The sequence below is a fragment of the Talpa europaea genome (assembly GCF_964194135.1).
Source record: "Talpa europaea genome assembly, chromosome: 7".
NCBI lineage: Eukaryota > Metazoa > Chordata > Mammalia > Eulipotyphla > Talpidae > Talpa > Talpa europaea.
Genome location: NC_140074.1, coordinates 118,938,066 through 118,961,037, shown reverse-complemented (window position 1 = coordinate 118,961,037; position 22,972 = coordinate 118,938,066). Strand labels below are relative to the sequence as shown.

The following is a 22,972-nucleotide window of genomic DNA, read 5'->3' as shown; positions in this document are numbered from 1 at the left end:
AAGCTTCCTGGAACCACATGCCAAGGGCTCCTCCCAGCCCCCAGACCAACACAAGCCTGAAGCCGCTGCTCCCCTCTCCACTTCTCCCCCCACGCCCCCCCCCCATGTGAGCCCAGGCCTCCAGCCCGCAAGCTGAGGGCAGCTGGAGAGGGGCATGCTGGCCAGAGGTTAGAGACTGTGCTTGGTGAGGGTGGGGGTGCAGAGCCTGGAGCTGAGTTCTGGTCCGAGTTGTCACTTGAACTGGAATCTGCAACAGGCACTTCATGGCTCAGTCCTGGTGGGCAGCTGTCTGTGGCGATGGCAACCCGGCCAGCCCTGTGCAGATGTTAAATGCCGCCTTGCTTGGGGCTGTCCACATCTGGCCTGCCGGGGCTGCTGCGTCAGCCATATGCTCTCGCCCCTCCCGCCACCAGGGACCCATCTGCTTCTGACAGCCCACCAGGCCCAGGCCCCTTCATGAGCTCAAGGACCCCTGCCTGGGTCTCCGCTGTGTCCCTAGCACTTAGCGCCAAAGGGATGAGCCAGGGGCTGCCCCCTCCCTCCCCTCCCCTCTTGTCCTTCTCTCTGGTCTCGCCCACCATTCAACTCCTGGCCCCCCTCCCCTCCTGGTCAGGCTTCAGCTGGAATCAAGGAGGAAGACATTTACTGGAAACAAATACTTTATTATCAGAACATTTGGCTGCAGTGAGAAAGTGGGAAAGCAGAGGCGGAAAGTGAACACTTGAGCTTCCCTCTCACACTCCCCATCGTGTAATCCCCCCATCTTTTCCCGCCCTCATTCCCCATCCCCAGCCAGCAAGGCAGATGCATGCCCTCCCCCAAGCCTGGGTGAGTCCCAGCCAGACTCCACTTTGGGGGCAAGTCGGGTGTCCCGAGCCCCTGCTGTCCCGACAGGGCAGCTAGAAAGTGAAGACACATTGGTGATTACTGGGCTCCCCATGTAGGGAATCCAAATATACCCGAAAACAATTGAAAAAAAAAAAAAAAAAAACTAGATTTCCCAGCCAGTTCCTGGGACCCCAGGGTCGACTCTCCCAGCCCTGGTTCCTCCCCTGGGCTTCAGCATGGAAGCGGGTGTGCGGGGAGCAAAGCCAGCCACGGGGTGGAGGCCCGGAGCAGGGGCGCGGGACCCGGTGGGGGAACACTGCTGTTTAAATATTAAACAGATGTCTTGTCTCCCACGTGGGAGACCTGTGCTTCCAGGGGCCTGGGGTGGGTAGCCCGGGGCTGGGGTTCACTGCAGCTCTCCCGGTACCCACCGTGGAACCAGCCAGGGAGCAGACACAGGACTTAATACTTGGTATTTACTTAGCGGCCTCCCAGTCGGGCGACAGGAGGACAGGAGTTTTTCCTTGCTACAGGCAGGAGAACGAAACTTAGGGGCAGAGGGAAGGACCCAGGAGTTGAGACTCTGCGCTCTTCCCTGTCTTTAAATATTAAGTTTAAATAAGCATAAATATTAAATAGAGATAAATACACTGGGTGGGGAGGGCTTTGCTCAGGGCCCAGTGAAGTAGCGCAGAACCCGGTAGGCCCGCTCCAGGAAGCTCTGCAGGTTGGAAGCAACCAGAACACCTCCTGCCCGACGTTGGAAGGCAGAGGTGAAGGCTGGCATGGTGCCCTGGGTGGGCTGCACAGCAGGGGCCACCCCCAGGTCTTCCATCTGTGGGGGAAAGACAAGGTCAGCAATCAGGCCCCGCCTAGAGGGTGTTACTATACCCGAGACCACCCACAGAAGCTCGCACAGGTCACAGTGGTGCCAGGACTTGAGCCCAGGTCTGTTCAAGGTCCAGTGACGGGCTCCTGCCCTCATATAGGGGGCATGGAGCAGGGCCGCAGCATGGGGTTCCTGGTATGTGATGGCAGCTCCCTACACACAGCCCCCCATACCACTGGGAATGGTAAAGAATTTCTGGGATTCCCCAGACTTGCAGCACTGCCTTTGGGGTTCTGCTCTGTATAGGCCCCTGACAATGGCCACTCCCGACGAGGCTCACCTGCTGCCAAATGTTGGTGGTAAAGTCCTTGACATCCAGCTGCAGCAGGTCCACGGTGGAGGCCAGCTCAGAGGAGACCCCTGCCAAGGCCTGTAGGAGGCCCTGGTAGAGGAAGAGCCCGCTGTGCAGTTGGCCCAGGCAGCTTGTCTGGGGAGGCAGGACAGAGAGTTAGGGGCTGCTGCTTGTACGCTCCTCAGGCCCCTGGGTTGGAGCCTGGAGATCTAGGGAAACTTCCAGATCATCCTTTCCTCCCTGCCCTTCCCAGTGCCCCTCGACACTTGGCACTCACCAGTTGCAGGTCTTTGCTGGAGCAGCTGCTTAGGCGAGCCTGGGGGATGCCCAGAGAGTGCCCAAGCAGCACCAGCTCCTCCGGGTGGCACAGCTTGTAGTTAGCACACTGGGCATGGGATGGGTGCAGAGTGAGGGTTGGCCAGCTGCTCGTCCTCCATGGGTCCTCCCCACCCCTCAGAGGTCTTCCTCTCCCTCCTCCCCATGCCAGGCTTCTCAGCCCCATCCTGCCCTCCCCTTCCAGCCCAGCTGCTCAGCACTGTCCTTGAGCAGCCTCTTTCCGTTCCCTCCCAGCCTCCCACCTCTCCTGATTTCCTTCCACTTCCCCGCATGTCTCTCCTCCCCTCCCATATCCCTTCCTGAAGGGCCTTCCCCACCCTTCCCTGGCCTCCCTGAGCTCTTACCCCCTTCTCTGTCTCCCTCAGTTCAGCCCCCCTCCTGCACGCCTCTGTCCCTGTCTCCACTCACCAGCTTTTCCTGAAGCTCCGTGCCATCCGCCTGGATCTTCCTCACTTGTTCCAAGCACTTGAGCAGGAAGCTTTGGGGCAGGTTGTGGGCAGGACCCAGAGGGGTGGCTTCTCCTGTCATCCAGAGCATGCTGTGCCACAGCAGCAGCTGCAGGGCTGGGAGCAGAGAGGGGCTTAGGGGACAGGCTGTCCACGTCCACCTGGGCGCCCCAGTTCCCTGTCACTCCAGCCTCTCTCCCCTGCCCTGGCAGGCAGCTCGCCCACACGGGGCCAGGATACTTACCCGTCAGCTTCATGGGGTCTGGGGCAGCAGGCTAAGCCGAGGGGCTGGGTGGCTCTGGACAGCAGGCTCAGGGCTCTGTCAGGGATCAGTTCCACAGACCTTTATACATCACCCCAGGAGGCCCGGGAGGAAATTACCTGGTGCTGAGACTAAGGCTTAGTAATGAATTTCCAGGATGATTTATGCAAATTTAGTATCCAGGGCAATGCAGGGGGGCTGGGGTGAAAATTTGTTTGCGAAAGCTTTGTGAAATTGTGGAATCTCTGATCCTTCTTTGACGTCTTGAAGGTCTCTTCAACCTCCCTTCCTCCCCCTCGGCCCCACCCAGGCTCGACTTGCCCAAGGGTGTTTGAACAGAACCTCTGGCTTCTGACAGACGTCTTGGAGGCAAACTCAGCTCCACTTACCTGGTGAGAGGCCAGCCTCCCAGGCCCCCCCAGGCAGATCTGTGGGTACAGCCCCCCTTGCCACTCTCCCTTGGGTTTTTCAAGCCACCTGCTCCCTAGACCTCCAAAACCGGAGAGGGAAGAAGCTTGTTCCTTCCTACCCCCAAGCTCCCAGGAGGTTGACTTCAGGGTCCCCTGCAAGAGGCCAGGGCCCTGAGAGAGGGATGTTGGGGTCTTACTCACACTTTGATAGGCATCATCCCAAGTTTCAGGCCTTCCTGTCCTGAGTTGGCTAGCTGGGAACTCCCCCAATTGCCCCCTCTGACTCATTCCTTTAAGCCCCCGGAATCCTGGCAGAGACCAGAGGAAACGGATGTCTGAATGAAGCAAGGATCTTGGAGGCTTCTTCTTCTCACCTTGCCCTCCCCTTCCTCCTGCAACGCCCCTCTCCACTGCACTGCCCAGCACTTTGGGCCAACCCGGTGGACTCTCTGAGGGGGTCCAGGTCATGGGTAAGGGAGTCAGTTGCAACCGCTCGGGGCCTGAGAGTGCTCCACAACCATGGGGCCGTCCAGGGCAGCCTGACCGGTGCGAAGTGACCTATGCGAAGTAACCCAAGGCTGTCACTCTGTCCCAGTTTACCCAACAACGTGTCTGGGAACAGAGCCGCTCTGGGATGTGCCTGTCTGTGCAAGACCATTTCTGGGCCTGGGATACCCCCTGGTGGCCACAACTGGTATGGATGCCTTCCAGCCCTGGTCCACCCTGCCTGGTGGCAGTCTTGGCAGTTGGCTGATTGACACCCCCGCCCCCCCCCCCGCCCCCGCCCGTGCCCAGCTCCACTGGAGTAGAAGCTGGGGTTCAACAGAACTGTGGCTGGAAGGAGATTCACATTTGCAAACGTCCCTGCCCTTCCTGCAGAGGACTCTGCTTGCCCAGACTAAGTGGCAGGTGCTCCATACTCCCAGTGCCTTCCCTTCCATAGGCTTATGAGGAAAGCACTAGAAGCACTTCCCCTTTTACAGCAGATGAATCTGACCTCAGGGAGTTAAGTAACTTGCCCATGGGGCAGAACTGAGATCTTAAATGTTTAACCACCAAATCTCTTAACCAAGGTTGGCCTTCCTCGCCCATGACCAGACAGGCCCAAACTTGTTTTCACCAGGAGGCCTGGATGTTAGAGGTTTGGGCAGTCCTAGCAAGGGTGGCCACATGGTGAAAGGACTTGAAGTACACTGACTGTTCACCTGTGGAAGAGGAGGAGGGGCTTGTGAGGTCTCCAGGGCTAGAAGTGGGACAGGGAGTGGGAGCCACAGACAGTGCTTCAGTGTGACAGAAGCAAAGTGCTTCCTGATGGCCAGAGGTTTGGAAGGTGTGAGCTGCTTCTGGAAGTGGGTCTCCCGTCTCAGGAGTATCCTGGCACCCATCCCACAGTTTTTCTCAGGGAGAAAACCTGAATGTTGGTTGGCAATTATTTTTTTTTATATAGTTTTTTTTTTTTAATAGAGGCATGTTTTTATTTATTTATTTATTATATTTGTTTGTTTTGTTTATACATGCACTGGGTATAGTCAGAAGCGCGGGAGGGTGAGAGAATTCACCAGAGCCAGAGCGGGGAGCAGAGCAGGCAGAAGGACCGAAGCACACTGCTGAGGGGAGCAGCGGGCGGCAGGAGAGGTCTGCACACCATGTGGGACCCTCCTCTGGTGGCCGGGGAGCAGCCGTGGATTGAACCGGCGCCGCAGAGGCCGCAGGCAGCTTCGCAACCCAGCGCTCAACCGCTGCGCCACCGGGGAGGCCCTGGTTGGCAATTATTATTTTAAAAAGACTTATTTTTATTTATGCATACAAGATCTGGGGTCTAGGCCAGAGGTGCTGTGGTGGAGCAAGAAGATTCACCAGAGACAGAGTGGGGAGCAGAACAGGAGGATCTACTGAAATACACTGCTGTGAGGGAAGTGATAGGAGAGGTCTGGCTGGGGATCGAACTTGTGCTGCAGTGGCTGCTGATAGCTTGATAGCACTGAGACTTTAAACCCTGTGCTACCAGGGAGGCCCAAGTTGGCAATTATTGGGTGCCTCTTATATCAGGTGCCCTCAGGTGCCCTGCACACTGTGTCATTTTGTCTTATCAATCAAGCAGGAGAGTGTGGTTTCTTCCTGTCAACGACGGGGAGGGCCTGGCCTAAGACCACCGAACTGGTGGGAGGGGAGCCAGGTTGGACTTGCAGTCGGCCGGCTTCCCAAGCCCCTTCGCTTCCATTACACTCCCTTCCTGTTCAGAGAGCTGGACTTCTCAAGTAATGGCTCTGCCAGGACTTTGGTCCCTCTGCAGCGGAGACCAGGTAGAAAGCATGTGTGGCAGCCACTGTGGCACGGCCGGCTGAGCGGGGGCAGAAGGACCTTCTGGCAGAGGGCCTGGCTCCAGAGCTCTTGTTGCTCCTCCGTGCAGCTTCCTAAAGGCTCCCCAGATATTTCTTCATGGCCAGGACTGGTGGGCAGCTCCCCCGACACTTCCTGTTTTCATCTGGTACTGGCTTGGAACATCTCTTGGTAACTCATTTGCTGCAGCCTTGGCCTGTGGGCCAAGATATATGCACTGAGCTAAGAATGGGTTTTACAGTTTTACATGGTTGGAAAAGAATCAAAAGATTATTTCATAACATAACATGTCAAAATCATAGGAAGTTCAAACGACAGTGTTCATAATTTGTTTACATATTTTTGATAGTTGCTTTCATTTTAGAAGGGCAGGAGAGACTTAGCTGTGACAGACTGTGAAGCTCACAAGCCTAAACAGTGTGATCTCCGGTCCTTGAGGAGAAAATGTGCCAACTGGGCCAGAGCACATGTGTAGGGGAGACGCAGACCCTTCTGCAGTGCATTTGCTCATGCAAGCCCACGTCCGGCAGCTGGGGAACGGCTAGAGTTAACCCAGCATGGACACTCCACCAGGAAAGGAGCGTATCCGCAAGTTACATTCATGTGCTACATCAGTTACGAAGATTTAAAGACTCAAAACCATACCGTATTTGGTAGTAACAGTATGAAAAGATAAGCTGTAAGGCTGCCCGAGGGTTTCATCAGTGACTGACCACCTCAGGGGAGGCGGAGAAGGAACAGGATGAACTTCTGACTTAGCTGTGATTGAGCTTGACGGGACGAAGGGTGAACATGGTTAAACCTGAGTGGAAAGTGCATGGCTGTTTGTTATGCTATTCTTTTTTTTTTTTTTAAGATTATTTATTTATGCATACAAGAGCTGGGGTGCAGGTCAGAGGTGTGGGGGGTGAGAAGATTCACCAGAGCAGGGAACAGAACAAGCGGAATGACTGGAAATACACTGCTGAGGGGAGCAGCGGGCGAGTCAGGAGAGGTCTGCTGCGCCATGTGGGTAGCTCCCTGGTTGGGGATTGAACTCGTGCTGCAGTGGCTGTGGACAGCTTCATAGGTTGCATCTTAACCCCTTGTGCCACCAGGGAGGCCCTGTTATGCTATTCTTTATACTTCTCTGTAGTTTTCAAATTAAAAAAATAACACAGAAGGTGGGAACACAGTGAACTCTCTCAGCATAAACGTGACATTCAGATTCTCCAAGGAAAAGCGAGCCCAGCTCACGGGGATGAGTTGCAAGAAACGCCCAATGACCAAGAGCCAGGAGGAGGGTGAGCAGCGGGAAATCACGGTACGTGACCCTCAACCTTCCATTGAGGATGATACTCTCCTGGGCCCCACCAGCTGAGAGGCGCTCTGGCAGGGTGCAAGGGAGGATGGGCATCGTGGGGGAGAGCGCTAATTATGAGGTATGTTTACAGGTTAGGTCCCTGCTCTCCCTGTACCTCTCCTCACACGCTCAACAAACATCTCCCACAAAGTCAACCTTTTAGTCTCATCACAAAGAGGGGGGACAGGAGCAGGAAGCAGGCAACAGGCCCACAGCAAGGCCAGCGTCAAACATCTTCACTGGGAATAGGAAGATGTGTGAAGGGGTGTGAAGATTCGCAGGGCCCACCTTCCTGAGAAGCAAGACTATGTCCGACCCAGTGGCAGGTATGGGCCAAGGCCCGGGAAGGGGAGGCCCCGTGCTGAGAACTTAGAAACTAGTTGGAAACTAGGCTTTTGGACCAGTGACCTCCAGAGAAGGAGACAGAAAGCAGGGGCTCACTGCCCATGAGGCATGGGGCCTGGCAGACCTGTGGAAATGAGTGTGGTGGGACAGCAGACGGCAGAGGCTGAAGCCACTGCCAGGGCTGCTCAGATGAGTCCTTGGGATAGAGCAAGCTGGCAGCAGGGCCTCCGCAGCCAGCCCAAGAACAGGTTATAACCCCAGTGACTGGCATGGGCTGGGAGACCAGGCCCGGGCAGGTGCACTTTCCCACCCACACCGCTGGAGCAGGGCGAGGGTGGCCACAGGGGACCTGACTCACCAGCCCCCAGCGACTAGTGGACAAGGCCTTCTCAAGCTGCTGTGGCGCCTCTGAGTCCCTTCTCTGCTCCATGACCTCACTCTTCCTTGATCCCCCAGAAACCTAGATTCCTAACCTCAGAGCCAGGAGGTCCCAGAGTCTAAGCCTTCACTTCAAATGTGGGAAGGGAGCCCGAGAGGTGCCGTGATTTGCCCAGAATCTGAGCCAATCCACCAGGAAATGGGGTTCCTCCATCCTGTACACAGCTTCCTCTTCATCCCCTGCTATCTTGGGTGCTCTGATGGCCAGGACTAGTACCCCAAGATCAGGAAAAAACCTGGGCCTGTCAATACGGTGATGAGAGCCGAGCACAGTAATGAACTGATGCACGAAGAGTTCTGGAGAACTTTTTATTGTTTAAAAATCATAATTGAAGCTTCAAAAAACATACAACCCAATGCATGTCCCAAGTCCAGCCCCTGCTCCCGGGAGGAGAGTGTAGTGCTGCCCACACTGTCAGCCAGGACCCTGCCCTGGGGGCTCCTGCCCGCCTACTGCCCGCTCTGTGCTGGGTCACACGGCTGGGGAGGGGCCCTGGCGTGAGGTGGGGGTGGCCGGCTCCCTGCACCCCTCACCCTCTGCACATATGCAGTCTGCGAGTGTGTGTGGGAAAAGGGCCCCCTGGAGAGGGGACCCCCCGGGGAAAAGGTGAAGATCCAGTCCCCATTCACCCCGCCCCTCCCCAGCCCTCCGGGTTCAAGGGAAGCTGTCGTCGTCATCTTCCGCCATCTCCTTGGCAAACTCCAGGTCCTGCTGCTCTCGCTCACGCCGCTCCTGGGGGAAGAGAGGGCGAGGGCTGGGCGCTCCCTCAGAGGCTCACCCACCAGGCCCACCCCAAGGTGAGGGACTGCTAGAGTGCCAGAGCTACTCCCCCAGTCTTCCAGAAACCGCCCTCTCCCCTGGCAGCCTTGCTGGAAGCGGGAGGCGGCTTACCTCTGCAGACTCCAAGTCCTTGTTGTAGGATTTGGGAGGAAACCGCATGGCCTGAAGCACAGGAGAGAGCAGACATGAGGCGCGGCCCTGGCTTAGCCCTGGCTTAGCCCACACTCGCTGCGCTGCTTCTGCGCACCAAGGACTAAGACAGGTCAGTCCCTCCCAGCTTAGTCCAGCGGGGAGCCAGACGTGGAGACTGTTACAGTGCCAGGTGGAAAGTGCAGGAAAAAGAATTAGGAGAATCTAGAGGTACAAATGACTAACCCTCTGGACTGGGCAGGGAGGAGAGGAAAGGATTAGTGGAGGGAAGGGCGCGCCCTGGCGGGAGCTGCCTGTGGAAAGAGGCTGGCTGAGTTCAGGGGAGCCAGCTGTGGCGGGAGGGGCCGAGGAGAAAAGGGTGAGGGGCAGTAGCGGGGGGACCAGATGATAGAGGGTACTCAAGTTTCCCGAGGTGCATGGCACTTGCCAGCTTTTAAGCAAGGCAGCAATTATCCCTGGTTGCCTGGGAGGAGACCGGAAGAAAATACAGCCACCGAACAGCAACAGCATCTAAGGCAGTGGCTGACACAGGGAAGGACTTAACAGCCTCTGGAGGTGCCCCTGCCGAGGTTGCCTAATCTCATCAGCCCCGACGAGGGTGGGTCATTCCTCATTATCAGCCCCACAGGCGGAGAAAGAGGCTCAGAGTAGGAGAGTGATGGCCCCCCCACCTCCTCCTGTCCCTTATAGTCCCTAAATGACTCAAATTTGGAGCCAAATCCAGAAACCAATGCCCTGAATCCCTGTCTGGTCCTCCTTGGTGCCCAACTCCTTAAAAACAATAGATGTGACAGGCCCATAAGCCCCCCTGGCTGCCCGCCTGCTACCCAGTGACCTGGAGATGCACTGGGAAGTGGCCACCAACTGAACAGATCTCCGAGGACTTCTGGGATGTGGAGGGTGGATTGGGCCGCTGCCCGGCCAGGGCTTCTCACCTTGACAGACATGTTGTGGATGTCCAGGCAGAAGGAGATGCGCTGGTGGAAGGCAAGCTGGGGCTCTCGGGTGGAATAGATATCGATCATCTCCTTGGACTGGACGTAGCCCTTCTCGTGGTTGATACTGGCTTCAATGACGCCATCCCGGATGGCCTGCAGGCCCCCACAGGGAGGAAAAATCACCAGACAGCCCATTTTCCAAGCCCTCACCATCGGATACATCCCTTTGTACTCCCACGCTCTCTAGCAACTTCCTGGGTCACTGTCGGCACAGTGAGTGGGCCCAACCTCCTCCCAGCCCACCCCGGAACCACGTCCTGCATCAGCCCCACCTTGGCAACAATGAATTCTGCATCCTCCGGGCTATCCAGCTGCAGCTTCTGGGCGATGTCGGCCAGGGAGATTCGGGAATAGGACAGGCTGATCATGCGCACACCTGGGAGAGGAAGGCGGGGTCGGTGGGCACAGGCCCCACACCTTTCCTCAGACACCCCAGAGAGGCTGCCCAGACCTTGGCCCATACCTGTTTTAATGACATTGTGCCGCAGTCGGATGATTAGGGTGTAGGTCCCATCTGCTTGGAACTTCTCCCCAAACTGATCCAGGACCTGGTTGAACTTGGCGAGGTTTCCTGTCCTGACAGCTGCAGAGGAGGAGAGGATAAGACAAGGCAAATGGTCATAACACCAAAGAGGCCATGGTGCCCAGGAGCCTGGCAAGCTCCGGGAGGGGACTGGCCTTCCTTACCTTGGGTCAGAAGGAAGTAGGGCATGAGCGAGCGCTTGAGGGATGGCTGGCGGAACTGCAGCCGGTCGGGGATCTCCCCCAGCAGCAGCTCTACCACGATGAGCAGTTTGTGCACCTAGCAGGGCGAGACACAGGGAGGCAATGGGCAGGGAGCCCCACCGGGCAGAGGAAGCAGATGAAATGGGGCTTTAAGTCAGTCACACACATAGAGAAGTGGGGAAAGATGGCACCATGATCAGGCTCAAGCTGAGCCCCTGTGCTGAACGTGGACGCGGATCTCTGCTCATGGCACAGGGACAGGGAATATCTGAGCTGGCCCACCCTAGCACCAGGCTCACCGCCCTGGCCGCCAGTGTGCACCACTCTGAAAGGGCAAAGCACAAAACAGGCCAGATAGGCAGGTTGTGGCTCAGAAATGGTGGAGGGAGCAGGGCCCAGAGGCCTAGGAATGGAAGTGAATGAGCCAAAGACGCTGGTGAGGGAGGCTGCTGTCCCTGGGGGACAGGCAGTGAATAACGCACAGAACGAACTGTTTGGGTAGAGGCAGGAGCACAGGAAAGGCAGAAGCTCAGTGAATGAGCAGAGAGCATGAAGGGAGAAGGCTGGCTGGAGAATCGGGCCCTCCCTCCTCCAAAAAATGTGAGGTATTCTGGAAAGTGCCTACTGTGGAGTTAAGACCGTGCAGGAACACTACAGGGGAGGGGACGATGCCTACCAATGAAGATGCTCCCTGCCAAGCAGGAGGGTGGCATGTGATCATGCTGCAGCTGGGCAAGGTCTCTTCACCTCTCTGCATACACCCACAAGGCCACCCTCTCCCTGGAGTGGTCCGCGAGTGAGGGAAACCCATGGAAATGGAGAAGTTAGTATGAGCCTTAAGGATTCTGATGAAGCAAAAGGCGATGACAGAATGTTTCAGTCATGCAAACAGGGTAGAAAAGAGGCAGGCCAGTGTGAGGACACACTCCATATGTGGGGGGCTGTCAGGAGAGGTGGGGGAGTCAGTCTGGGGATGTGCTGTTTTGAGTGCCAGGCTATGAGGTCCAGTCTCATCACTAGGAAGGAATCACTGAGCAACTGGATCTTTGGTTTGCTCAGCCCCAAATGGGCAGGGTAACAATACCTGACTGCCTGTCTACCTCACAAGACTTGCGAACCTCCACTGGGCAAGCAGTGCCAGCTTCTGGGCAAGGCAATGATGGGCCCAGAGTCGGCTTTATGAAGCAACATATGGGAGCCAGACTGGTGGTGAGGGTGATGACCAGAAACACCAGTGTTTCCTACAGGGGAACTGGCCACATCAGATAGAAGGCAAGGACAGAAGACGCAGGGCAAGTCCGCTGACTTCTGTTTGGGAAGGAGGGTGGGGACAAGAGTCCGAGGCTCCTGTCTGGGTCAGGAGAGCGGGAGGATGGGTCAGGGAGGCCCAGAAGGTTGGCTCTGGTTAAATTTGAATGTGAGGAGCCAGGGAGTTTCTGTAGAGATGTGAGGTGGGAAGTTGGATTTGTAGGTCGAGAGCTCATGAGAGGGGTCAGATCTAGTATTATGGGCTGAACTGTGAACCCCCAAAATCACACATTGAAGACCTAAGCCCCAATGGTAGAATGTGACTGTATTTGGCCACAGGAGCTTTAAAGAGGTGATGAAGGTGGAAGGAGCTCACATCCATAGACCCCAATCCAGTCTGGCCAGCATCTTTATGAAAAAAAGACTCCAGGACATTAGAGGGCAGACCACCGAAGATACCAGAAGACAAGTTATCTATGAGCAAGAGAGGCCCTAGAAGAAAGTGCCTGGGCTGACTTCCTGATCTGGGACGTCCAGCCTCCAAAACTGTGACGTAACCTATCTGTGATGGTTAAGCTACCAAGTCTGTGGTAACTTGTTAAGGCAGTCAGAGCTGAGACTGTAGTAATGGATAGTCAGCAATGGATTTTGGTGAAACATCATGGAGAACGAAGCTAGGAAAGCAAATGAAATCTCAAAGGAGAGAACGTGGCTCTTACTACAGACCGTTAAGCTTTTATAGTGTTCTGCTGTGGTTTCCATTTCAAATGATGTCTTTCTTGATCCTTTCTTACCTTCCCTCTGCTACTTAAAGCTGGCTTCTCATGCTTTTTTTTTTTTTTTTAAAGATGTATTATTTATGCATGCAAGAACTGGGGTGCAGGCCAGAGATGCGGGGGGTTGAGAAGATTCACCAGAGACACAGTGGGGAGCAAAACAGGCAGACTGACTGAAATACACTGCTGAGGGGAGCAGCGCATGAGACAGGAGGTCAGCTGTGCCATGTGGGTTAGCTCCCTGGCTGGGGGTCGAACTCACGTGATGCCACAGTGGCTGGTGATAGCTTGATAGCTGAGACTTAACCCCTATGCCACCAGGGAGGCCCCCTCTATCTGTGCTCTTTATCCCAGTTTTTTCCAGCTCTTCTGAGCCACCTCACCAACAAAGTATGGACTTGAGCCCGCACTCCAGCTCTCTCCATTCTTTCCTGCCACCTGGCTCTGCCACAGAAAACTCTGAAATCTTATCCATCCTCAGTAAAATCTTGTTTGAAAATACTTTTTTTAAAAAAAGATTTATTTATTTATGCATACAAGAGTTAGGGTACAGGCCAGAAGCGTGGAGGTGAGAGGACTCACTAGAGACAGAGCGGGGAGCAGAATAGGCAGATCTACTAAAATACACTGCTGAAGGGCGCAGTGGGTGAGACAGGAGAGGTCTGTTGCACCATGTGGGTCAGCTCCTTGGCTGGGGATTGAACTCATGTTGCAGTGGCTGCCGACAGCTTCATAGTGCTGAGTCTTAACCCCTTGTGCCACAAGGGAGGCCCTTTTTAGTGACTTTTAAAAGGAATTTTGTAGTGTCTTAGGTTGTAAGGAATCTGGCATTCTGCTCACATTTCCTGTGTATCTGAAAAGCTGTTCCTTTCTGTGAAAATTCTGCCCATTCAGAAACCAGATAAAATTTAACTTTTTCTTTAAGATTCCTTTAATTATTTGACCACAACCAAAACTGTCTTTCTCTAAATTTTAAAACAAACTAAATCTCCCATGACACTGACCTAATCATTGCATATTTTTATCCTGTTCTGTCAAGGGCACCAGGAGGTAGATGTTTGTGTTAAGGTGGAAGCAGAGGTCTGCAATTGGGAAAGGTGGGTCCAAATCCTGGCTACTGTGGTGACTTTACACAGGCCACAAGAACACTCATCTTCCTGGCAAACACCGCTTTTTTCATCCCTCACTGTGCCTAATACCAAAGTCAGCACTTAAAATACTGGGTGACTGACAGCTCTTAGGTGGCTATGGTTTAGTTCCACTGAAGTCAGTCAGTTTATGGAGATTTACAGAGAACTATGCTCCCAAATGGGCATGTGAGGGATGAGGTAAGAGCCTGGGATTTATCAACACAATCCAGGCCCATACCTAGAACGACTGTAAGGTGTGCTAGGAAATCTGGAATCTTCTAAATCTACCTACCAAGAAGAATACTTTGACCATAAGCTGTCAGGGGTGCAGGTAGTGTCTGCAAACACTGCTCTAACAAGGGAGCAGAGAGCTGTCTGCTGCCACCTTCTGGAAAATGATGGCTAAGAAAGCCCTCTTTGGCCCCTCTTACAGGGAAATAGCCATGCCGGTCACAGGAGATGGGATGAGACCTCTTGAGAGCTCACCGTTTGTTTGAAGCCCACAGCCGTGTGCTGAGGGGCCTTGCGGAGGGCGTTGGTCATTGTCCTCCGGGCCTCTGAGTATTCCAGCTGGATGGCTTTGATTCGCCCTGTGTGTGGGGAAAGAGGAGAGGGAGTCAAGAGAATGGCTTCATCCAAACCCCCTTTGCAAAACAGAGTGTCAACTGGACACCACTTAAGCACCAAATTTTTAGGAAATCTGCAGCAAGTGAGCCTAAGTCAACGTCTGACTCGGGGGGTGGGCTCCTGCTCACCTGTGTAGTAGAGGTACCTTGCCCATTCATTGTTGTTGGCCTGCTCAGGGAACACGGACTTGGACACCAGCTTCTCGGCCTGGTCATACAAGCTGTAGTGCAGGTAGTTCCGCAGCAGCAGGTTCAGCAGGGTGGCCTGGCCGTCCGCGTCATGCCGAAGGGTGGCTGTCCGGAGCCGAGCATGCAAGAAGCTTCAAGGAAAGAAGAAAGATGTCAAAGGCCTCAACCTGCAACTCTCTCTCTCTCAATTCCTAAAAAAGTGATAAAAGTGGCTCTTCTAGTCATTCACTGAGTATCCAGGATCTACTTCTTGAATCACAAAGAGGACAAAGCTCTGCACTCAGGAAACCTGTTCATGTTCTAGTGGGGGAGGCAGGCACCAATTATGATAAATACATCATGAGACATGACAGACGGAGGTAGGGGCTCCGGGGAAAGTGGGTGAGTGCGATGGGGAATCGAGGATGAGAGGACAGGGGTGAGTGGTCAGGACAGGATTCACTGAGAAGGAACACTCGAGCAAAGTTTTGAAGGAGGGAGGGAGAAGAGCGTCCTCAGCAGAGGGAAAAGGTGGTACAGAGACTGAGGAGTGTGCGTGGCACCCCAAGGAAGAGCACGGATGTCAGTGTGGCTGTGGAGTGAGTCAGGGAACAGCAGGAGATAAAGTCAAGGAGGCAGTAACAAGAGCTGATCATGGTGGACCTTACAAGCTATCTTAAGGACTCTGGCTTTTAAGCAAAGGGATATTAAAAAAAAAGTTTTCCAGACTGTTCTACTCCTGACCCACTAAGCAGTCCTGCCTTGATGTGGGGTGAGGGGAAGAGCCTGGGGGACAGGTCTTACCCACCCGGTGGTATCGCCATTTCTTCACCTACCATCAGCCACTCTCTCAACCTCTCACGTGGTCTAGGGCACAGTAACCATTTCCCTCATTTCCTCCTGGGGGTCCCATACCTACAAGCTCATGACTCTCTGCAAGCACTCAAGTCTGGGGACGTGACTGACCATGTCTCTGTCTCTGACCCCGAGGGTCACCCATACCTGCGCACCACATCCAGCTTGTCCAGGAACTCGTAGACCCGGGCGTGGTAATAGTAACACTTCGCGGCCACAAGGTCCAGGGCCCGGCGATTCTGAGTGCTGATCTTCTGCATCAGGTCGTCAGAGACCTTCTGTGCCTGGGCAGGCAGACAAGAGAATCAAGTGGCAGCTTCCCAAAGAGTTAAACATACGAGCCAGCAATTTTCCTCCTAGGTGTGTATCTGAGAGAATTGAAAACCCGTTCACATAAAAACTTGTACACAAACATTCATAGCACCATTATCCATAATAACCCCCAAATGGAAACTACCCCAGTGTCCATCACCTGATGAACAGCACAAAATGTGGTTGACTTGTACAATGGAGCATTAGTCATCCATTAAGGAAGTAGAGAACTGGGCCTCCCTGGTGGCTTAGGGGTTAAGTCTCAGCACTACCAATGAGAAGGCCCACTGCAACGGCCTGAGTTCAACCCCCAGCAAGGGAGCTAACCCTCATATGGCGCAGCAGACCTCTCCTGTCTTACCTGTTGCTCCCCCTAGCAGTGTATTTCAGTAGATCTGCCTGTTCTGCTCCCTACTCTGTCTCTGGTGAATCCTCTCACCCCCACATCTCTGACGTGCACCCCAGCTCTTGTATGCATCAATAAAAATAAATCTTACAAGGAAATAGAAAACTGATAATGCTACACACCAATAAACCTCAAACAAGGTATACTAAATAAAATAAGCCAGATATAATGGTCATGTATTACATAATTTTATTTTTATGAAATGCCCCCAAATAGGAAAATCTACTTGAGACTGAAAGTAACTGAATGGTCTGAGGTAAGAGGAAAGTGACTACCAGTAGGCAAAGTGTTTCTTTTTGGGGGCAATTAAAATATTCTGGAATTAGATGATGATGACTGCACAACCACTGAATATACCAAAACCCACTGACTTTATTTTTTTTTTAAACACTTTTTTTTTTTTTTAATTTTATAGAGGCATGTTTATTTATTTATTTATTTGTTTGTTTGTTTTGTTTATACAAGCACTGGGTACAGTCAGAAGCGCGGGAGGGTGAGAGAATTCACCAGAGCCAGAGCGGGGGGCAGAGCAGGCAGAAGGACCGAAGGACACTGCTGAGGGGAGCAGCGGGCGGCAGGAGAGGTCTGCGCGCCATGTGGGACCCTCCTCCGGTGGCCAGGGAGCAGCCGGGGATCGAACCGGCGCTGCAGAGGCCGCGGGCAGCTTCGCAACCCAGCGCTCAACCGCTGCGCCACCGGGGAGGCCCAAAACCCACTGACTTTAAAGGGGGTGAATTATATTATCTAAAAAAACCCAAACCAGAACAAAACCAAACGCAAACCCATCCAGTGGCGAGGAAAGGAAAAACCCAATTAGGAAAATGAGGAGTGGGACCTGTCATTTCTTGAGGATGCTCTGGGGCAGAGGCTATGACTAACAGGAAGGTGGCCCCAGCTGAAGGCAGCAAGGGAAATGTAGTCTCTAAGGTGGAATTGTTGGACCCCATAGCTGCCATTTATGAAGCACAGTGAAAGCCAGATCATTGTGTCAGTATTGTTCAGCGTGTTATTTTAATACTAACAGTAATCCTGTAAGGCAGGCACTGTTTTCCCCCATTATATATATATCTAGGAGACATTCACTTGCCTAAGGTCCAGCTGGGATCTAAACCCAGGTCCTTCTGTCTCCAAACCCCTGGATTTTCCTAAAAATGTGATTCTCTGAGAAGAATCCACTATACTGGTATTGTGACAGATGGACAGAATGACTGCTGCCAGCGCTTTGCCTCGGTGCCTGAGCTGCAGTTGAGGGCTCTCTCCTAGAGGTGGGGTCAGGCATATTCCCACATATGGGAAGAGGCTGGAGGAGTATGAATAACCCCACAATTATCATGCTTTCTTCTCTAGAGACAATCACTCCTGCAAAGCCAACGGACGGCTTATGGCATATCACGCGCCCTCCTGGTCTGGGATACCTCTTTGTAGCGCTTGCTGTTCATCAGGAAGATGACCATGAGCAGCTGCAGGTAGGCTTCCACCTCAGGCAGGAGGGGTGTTGATGCAGCTTTTCCTGTGCGGGGACGGAACTGTAAGTCGGCTTCTGTGTCCATGGGCTAGGAGAGGACAGGAGTTACCAGGGGAAAGCTCAGATCAACCAATCGGACTCGACTAAGCATTCGCTATGTATTCCAACAAGTATTTGTTGAGTGTCTACTATGTGCAAAGGTTTTTTGAGGTGCTGGGGATACAAAATAAAGATAATACAATCTCCTTCCTAAGAAGTCAAGGAGGTTGGCAATACAATAAATATAATGAAGGCTCACAGGAAGACATCTTTACAGAATGTAATGGGGCCAGAAGGGCGATGTAAGGACTCCCTGGAGAGACTGCAATCCAAGCAGATTAAACCATCATACCTGGAACCACTGCAAATCCTATCAGACAGGATTTAACAAATGATATAATTCTAGAGATGAAATTGGAATGAGACAAAAAAAAAATTTTTTTTTTTTTTGCAGTAACAAAGGAAATTTGGGGAAAATGGTGTAGTAATTATTTTCAGACCCAGCCACAGAAACTGTAATAATGTATAACAATTGGCTCAAAAAAAGCAATCATGTTGGATGAATTTAGAGACATAAAGGTTAAACAACATTCCAGGTGAGGCTGGGGAAGCGTACATTTTCCCCTTTCCTTAAACAATAAACTCATCCTTCTACTCAAAGGATTTTCTGGGTTTTCCTATCTGTGAATACACTATATGCATATAAGACTTCAGGGAGATGAAGGCAGTTGGAAGGGGCAGGACCTGGATTGTACCATGAATAAAGGGTACAGGGTATGGTCAGAAAGGAAAGGAAGGTCTCCTGGCATGGAGACCACTACGGAACTAACTTTACCAGCATTCACTATATGCCAGGCACTGTTTTTAAGAGCTTCATACATACTCTTCTCCTTGCCCCCAAATCTACTTATCACATTTACCAGATGAAAAGGAGGCCCAAAGATATGTCACTGTGGCCCAAATCCCACTGCTACCAACTGGTAGAGTACGGATTCAAACTCGACTCTAGCTCCAAACCCTGTGCTTTTAACCACGGTTCTATACACTCTCCATGGTGAAGCTTCAGAGGCAGAGGTGGAGACACCATCAACTAGGACAACGGAGACCGCACCCAATGGGAGGAAGGGTCTGTGTTTGGTGACAGTGGAAAATGAGTTTGGCTGGAAGGGTCCTGTTTCCCAGTTCTTTTCTTGGACTCAGTAGAATGACACTATGTTTTCTCATTAGCGGGCAAACGAATACTAAAGTGGGCGGCTTTGCATCACCACGCTGTCACAGCAGGTCTTCAGGATGGGAAATAATCACACCTGGGAGATTTGAGGCCAAGCCCGCATCCTTCAAGTGGGCCTGACCCGCTCACCTCTTCCAGGAAGGGTAGCAAGAAGTCTCGAGTGGCATTATTTGAGGTGAAGAAGCCATGCACAGCCTTATACAGGACATAGTGGTTGAGGCGGCGAGATGTGGAAGGTAGCATCCGCAGGGCCCTCAGTACAAATCGAGGTTCTTTGCCTGAAACTGCCTTCTCCAGCTGTTTCACATGCTCCTTGATGTCTGGGGAAGGCCAGAGGAAACAAAAGTATGCTGTTTTCAAATTCTCCTATTCCAATATCAAGTAGTTCCAGGCAGCCTCTTACCAAGGGGCAAGATAAGGCTAATTATCTTACCTTTCTTGCCTTAAGCCATACATGCAGATTCCAAACATTGATTTAATATAAAACGAATAGGCAAAGAAAGAAAGTGCTCAGAGGGAAGGGAGTGACAGAAATATGAAGGAAATAACCATAAGGAACAAACACACATGGAATTTATCAGATTTCTTAGTAGGAAAAGACTTAAAATGTGGATGGGAGAAATTACACACACAGAGGACTGATGAACATGACTTCATAAAAAAAATCTTCTGAATAACCATGTAAACAAAAATATTTGCAACAGATATGATCAAGATTCATATTCTTACTTTACAAAGAACTTGTGTAAGAGGTTAAGATCAAAATAAACATGAACAGACAAGACAGAGGCACAACAAATAGGTAATAAACATGAAAAATATATTTCACCTGTATTTGAAAAATCACAAATGAAAATATTTTTCAACTACTACATTAGTAACATTTAAAAAATGATAACAATGAATGGGTGCAAAGGACATTTCTGATGGCAAAATGTAAATCACTAGTTTCTTTTGCTGGATAACATCTACAAGAAACCTTAAATAGTCAACCAGGCATAGAGTTTATCCTGAGAAATAATTACAAAGGATGGCTAAAAACTTGGTACCAAGAAGACTGTTACATACCTACTTGAAACGTAAGAACTGGAAACAACTAAAATGTCCAGGAATAAGAAAATGCAATCAATTGACACTTCCTTGGTCATGCTTATGATATATGAATAACAAGGGCTAATATTTACGGAGAATTTACAATGTATTTACCATGTGGGAAAGGCAGTTTCTAAATATTTTAATCTTCCTAACAACGCAACGAAGTAGGTATTATTAGCCTCATTTATAGAGACAAAGAAACTAGTTCCAGAGATTGTCCTCTTAAACTACTATATCAGTTATTCAATAAATGTTTCTGGGATAAATTGAACACTGACTATGTTTGTGGCTATGTTAAATGAAAATACACAAAATCACCTCTATTTAGTTAAATACTTAGTTGTTCCAAACATTTTTTTAAAAGATTTATTTATTTATGCATACAAGAACTGGGGTACAGGCCAGAAATGTGGGGGATGAGAGGATTCACTAGAGAAGAGAGTGGGGAACAGAACAGGCGGATCTACTGAAATACACTGCTGAGGGGAGCAGTGGGCAAGACAGGAGAGGTCTGCTGCACCATTTGGGTTGCTCCCTGGCTGGGGATTGAATGAATGCTGCAGTGGCTGTGGATAGCTTCATAGTGTTGAGACTTAACCCCCTGAGCCACCAGGGAGGTCCCAGTTGTTCCAAACTTTATATTTAACTCAATCTAAATTATGGGAGAGCAACTTAGGAATTCACAGGAGAAAAATGTTAAGCATAGTTGAAGTTTTTCTTTGGCTACTTTAGCCTTCTCATATTTTCCAAAATTTCTATAGTGAACATGACTTATTTTTTAATAAAATGAAATGTTTATAAGAATCATGTGTATGTACCCAGTAGGTAAAGCTGAGCAGTACCTTTGCTACTAGCTGACGATCATTATTTTAGGTAAAAGAATCTTTATTGATACTGATCCTGTTGCCAGACGTTAGAGCCAGGAGTTGAAGTAGTCACCACCACCGCATCCTCAAAAGCAACACCCAGGAGTATAACTTTATCTCATTATTTTGGGCCTAGTTTCTCATGCAGTTTAGTAGAGATAGAGAGTAAATAATGAGGTCCCACTTGAGCCAGAACCAGGAAAACAGCACAGGGTGAACTGGGAAGCTCATTCCACTTGCTCCAAAGTGAACAAGATGTTCTAATTGGGAAAAGTGCATTAAAAACAAGGAGGAACAAGTGGATGGTAAGAAACTGGGAACAGGGTCTTAGGAGAAAAGAAATGGGGGCTTGGTATGCTGTTTAGGTGGCAGGTGAGTATTAGGAACTCAAAGATGACACCTAAAAAGTTCAAAGTTTAAGGGTGTTCAGCCCTTTAGAAACAGTAGGAGTAAGGGCCTGAAGAAAGAGGAAAAGAGCAATGAGATCATTTGGGCAACTCAATTAGAAATACAAGGAAGGAAGAAGCCAGGTAGAAATAGTTCCTTTAGGGGACAGTTGCTAAAGGTAGCTAAGACCACAGAAAACATTCCCATCCTTAAAACTCAGGGGCCAGTATTCTGCGTCATCCTGACCCCTTTTACACACACACACACACACACACACACACACACACACACACAGGCTGGTTGATCAAGGGGTCAACCACATATTAGGGACGCAAGAATTAATCCAGTGGGATGCAAAAGTGGGTAAGCGGGGAAAACCTAACGCAAGGGGTCCACAGTCCAGTAGGATCTAGTTCTAGATGCACCCCCAAGTGGGTGGAGAACGCGTGTAAGGGAGAAGTCCTGAGCCTGGAGAAAAGTTTCAGTTATCGGGGATGGGGTCGGGCGTGTCAGGGCAGTGGAGGCGGGGACCTGGGGGTGATCCCAGAAACCGGGGATGGTGGAGACCACACTGGGGTCCCCAGGAGAGCCTGGGTCACCGGGGCGCTGTCACCCGCGATCACGGCGCGTCCCCGGCCCGGGCTCTCATACCCTCCAAGGTGACGGTGTCCAGCTCCCGCTGGGAGTGCTCGGCCGCCGCCGTCGCCGCCTTGCCGTCGGCCTCCCCGGCGGAGCCGCCACCCGCAGCCGCCTCCTCCTTCATCTCCACGTCCTGGGGGGCCGAGGGCGGCGGGGGGTCTTGTTCCCCTCCGCCGGGCGGCGGCTTCGCCTTGTCCGCACCGCGGCGCCGCGCCGAGCCCTCCTGTTTCATGGCGCCGGGGTCGCGGCCTTGTCCGGAGGCCGAGGCCGGGGCCTCGCGTGAACCCTCACGCCAGAGACCGGGGGCCGAGACGGGCCTGCACACGAGCGCGGGCTCCTCGCGTCGGGCCGCACGATGACGGAGCAGCTGCAAACCCCTTCCCGGCGCTGGGCCTTCTGGGAAACCCCAGGCCAGACGGGCCGATGACCGAGTCAACAAAGGCGAAAGAAATCAACGGCAGAAGTGCAGGATGGAGGCGGATCTTGGAGACGCGACCGGGGAGGAGCCTGAATGGGTTTTGGCCTTTTTTTTGGAGCGCTTAAGTTGGTTGATTTTACGTTCCTTTCGGATGCACTTCCATTCATGTCCACTAGAGGCCTCCGCAGGCGCCAAACTGGGTTGCACAGGACTCTAGAACACGCCAACCCGCGAGGAGTGGAGAGGGCCTATCAGAGAGCAGGGCGTGATGACATCACGAGTTGCCAGGTGGGTTTCTGGAGCAAAAGTCTCTGAGGTTGCTCCCGGCAGAGGGCGCCTTCCAGATCCGCGAGGCTGTCCTCAACCGCCGCCGGGTGCAGCGGGCACGAGGGAAAAAGAAGCTGCGAAGATGTGAAACTGGGCTGTTGGGCTTAAAATAAAACCGAACTGGAGAGTAGGAAGAACCTTGTGAGATCCAGACTTCCTTTTGAGAAAGAAGTGGCTGAACATAGAGCAGCAGTGGCTGAACATAGAGCATGAAACCCCCAGCCCGGAGAATGCACTTATGCACACGCATTCCGGTTTCCTGAAATCTAGGGGTCCGTTCTCAGTACCACCCAGGGCTAGCTGTTTTTTTGTCAGCAACAGCAACAACAAAACCAGCTACAGAATGGAGTCCAGTGGAAGTTATGATCCAAGGTGCCATATGCAGGAGGAAAGAAGGTGCA

The 22,972-nt window shown here is 52.0% G+C and overlaps 2 protein-coding genes across 2 annotated transcripts; both read right to left on the bottom strand.

Moving 5' to 3' along the window:
* Positions 1 to 1,498: 1,498 nt before the first annotated feature.
* CSF3 (colony stimulating factor 3) lies at positions 1,499 to 2,947 on the bottom strand (the record flags this gene model as incomplete). The annotated part of the gene is made up of 4 exons (XM_084237730.1): positions 2,754 to 2,947; positions 2,287 to 2,394; positions 1,998 to 2,144; positions 1,499 to 1,663 (listed from the first exon to the last, which is right to left on the bottom strand). The coding sequence occupies exons 1-4, from the start codon at positions 2,880 to 2,882 to the stop codon at positions 1,499 to 1,501; spliced, it is 549 nt and encodes a 182-aa protein (XP_084093856.1). The 5' UTR covers positions 2,883 to 2,947.
* A 5,361-nt stretch (positions 2,948 to 8,308) lies between these two features.
* On the bottom strand, positions 8,309 to 22,058 carry PSMD3 (proteasome 26S subunit, non-ATPase 3; the record flags this gene model as incomplete). Its single annotated transcript, XM_084236713.1, has 12 exons — positions 8,309 to 8,661; positions 8,821 to 8,871; positions 9,795 to 9,950; positions 10,130 to 10,233; positions 10,321 to 10,440; positions 10,545 to 10,659; positions 14,224 to 14,327; positions 14,493 to 14,683; positions 15,534 to 15,670; positions 17,520 to 17,657; positions 18,969 to 19,159; positions 21,839 to 22,058. 12 exons carry the CDS (start codon positions 22,056 to 22,058, stop codon positions 8,584 to 8,586), a joined length of 1,605 nt encoding a protein of 534 aa, XP_084092839.1. The 3' UTR covers positions 8,309 to 8,583.
* Between the last annotated feature and the right edge of the window lie 914 nt (positions 22,059 to 22,972).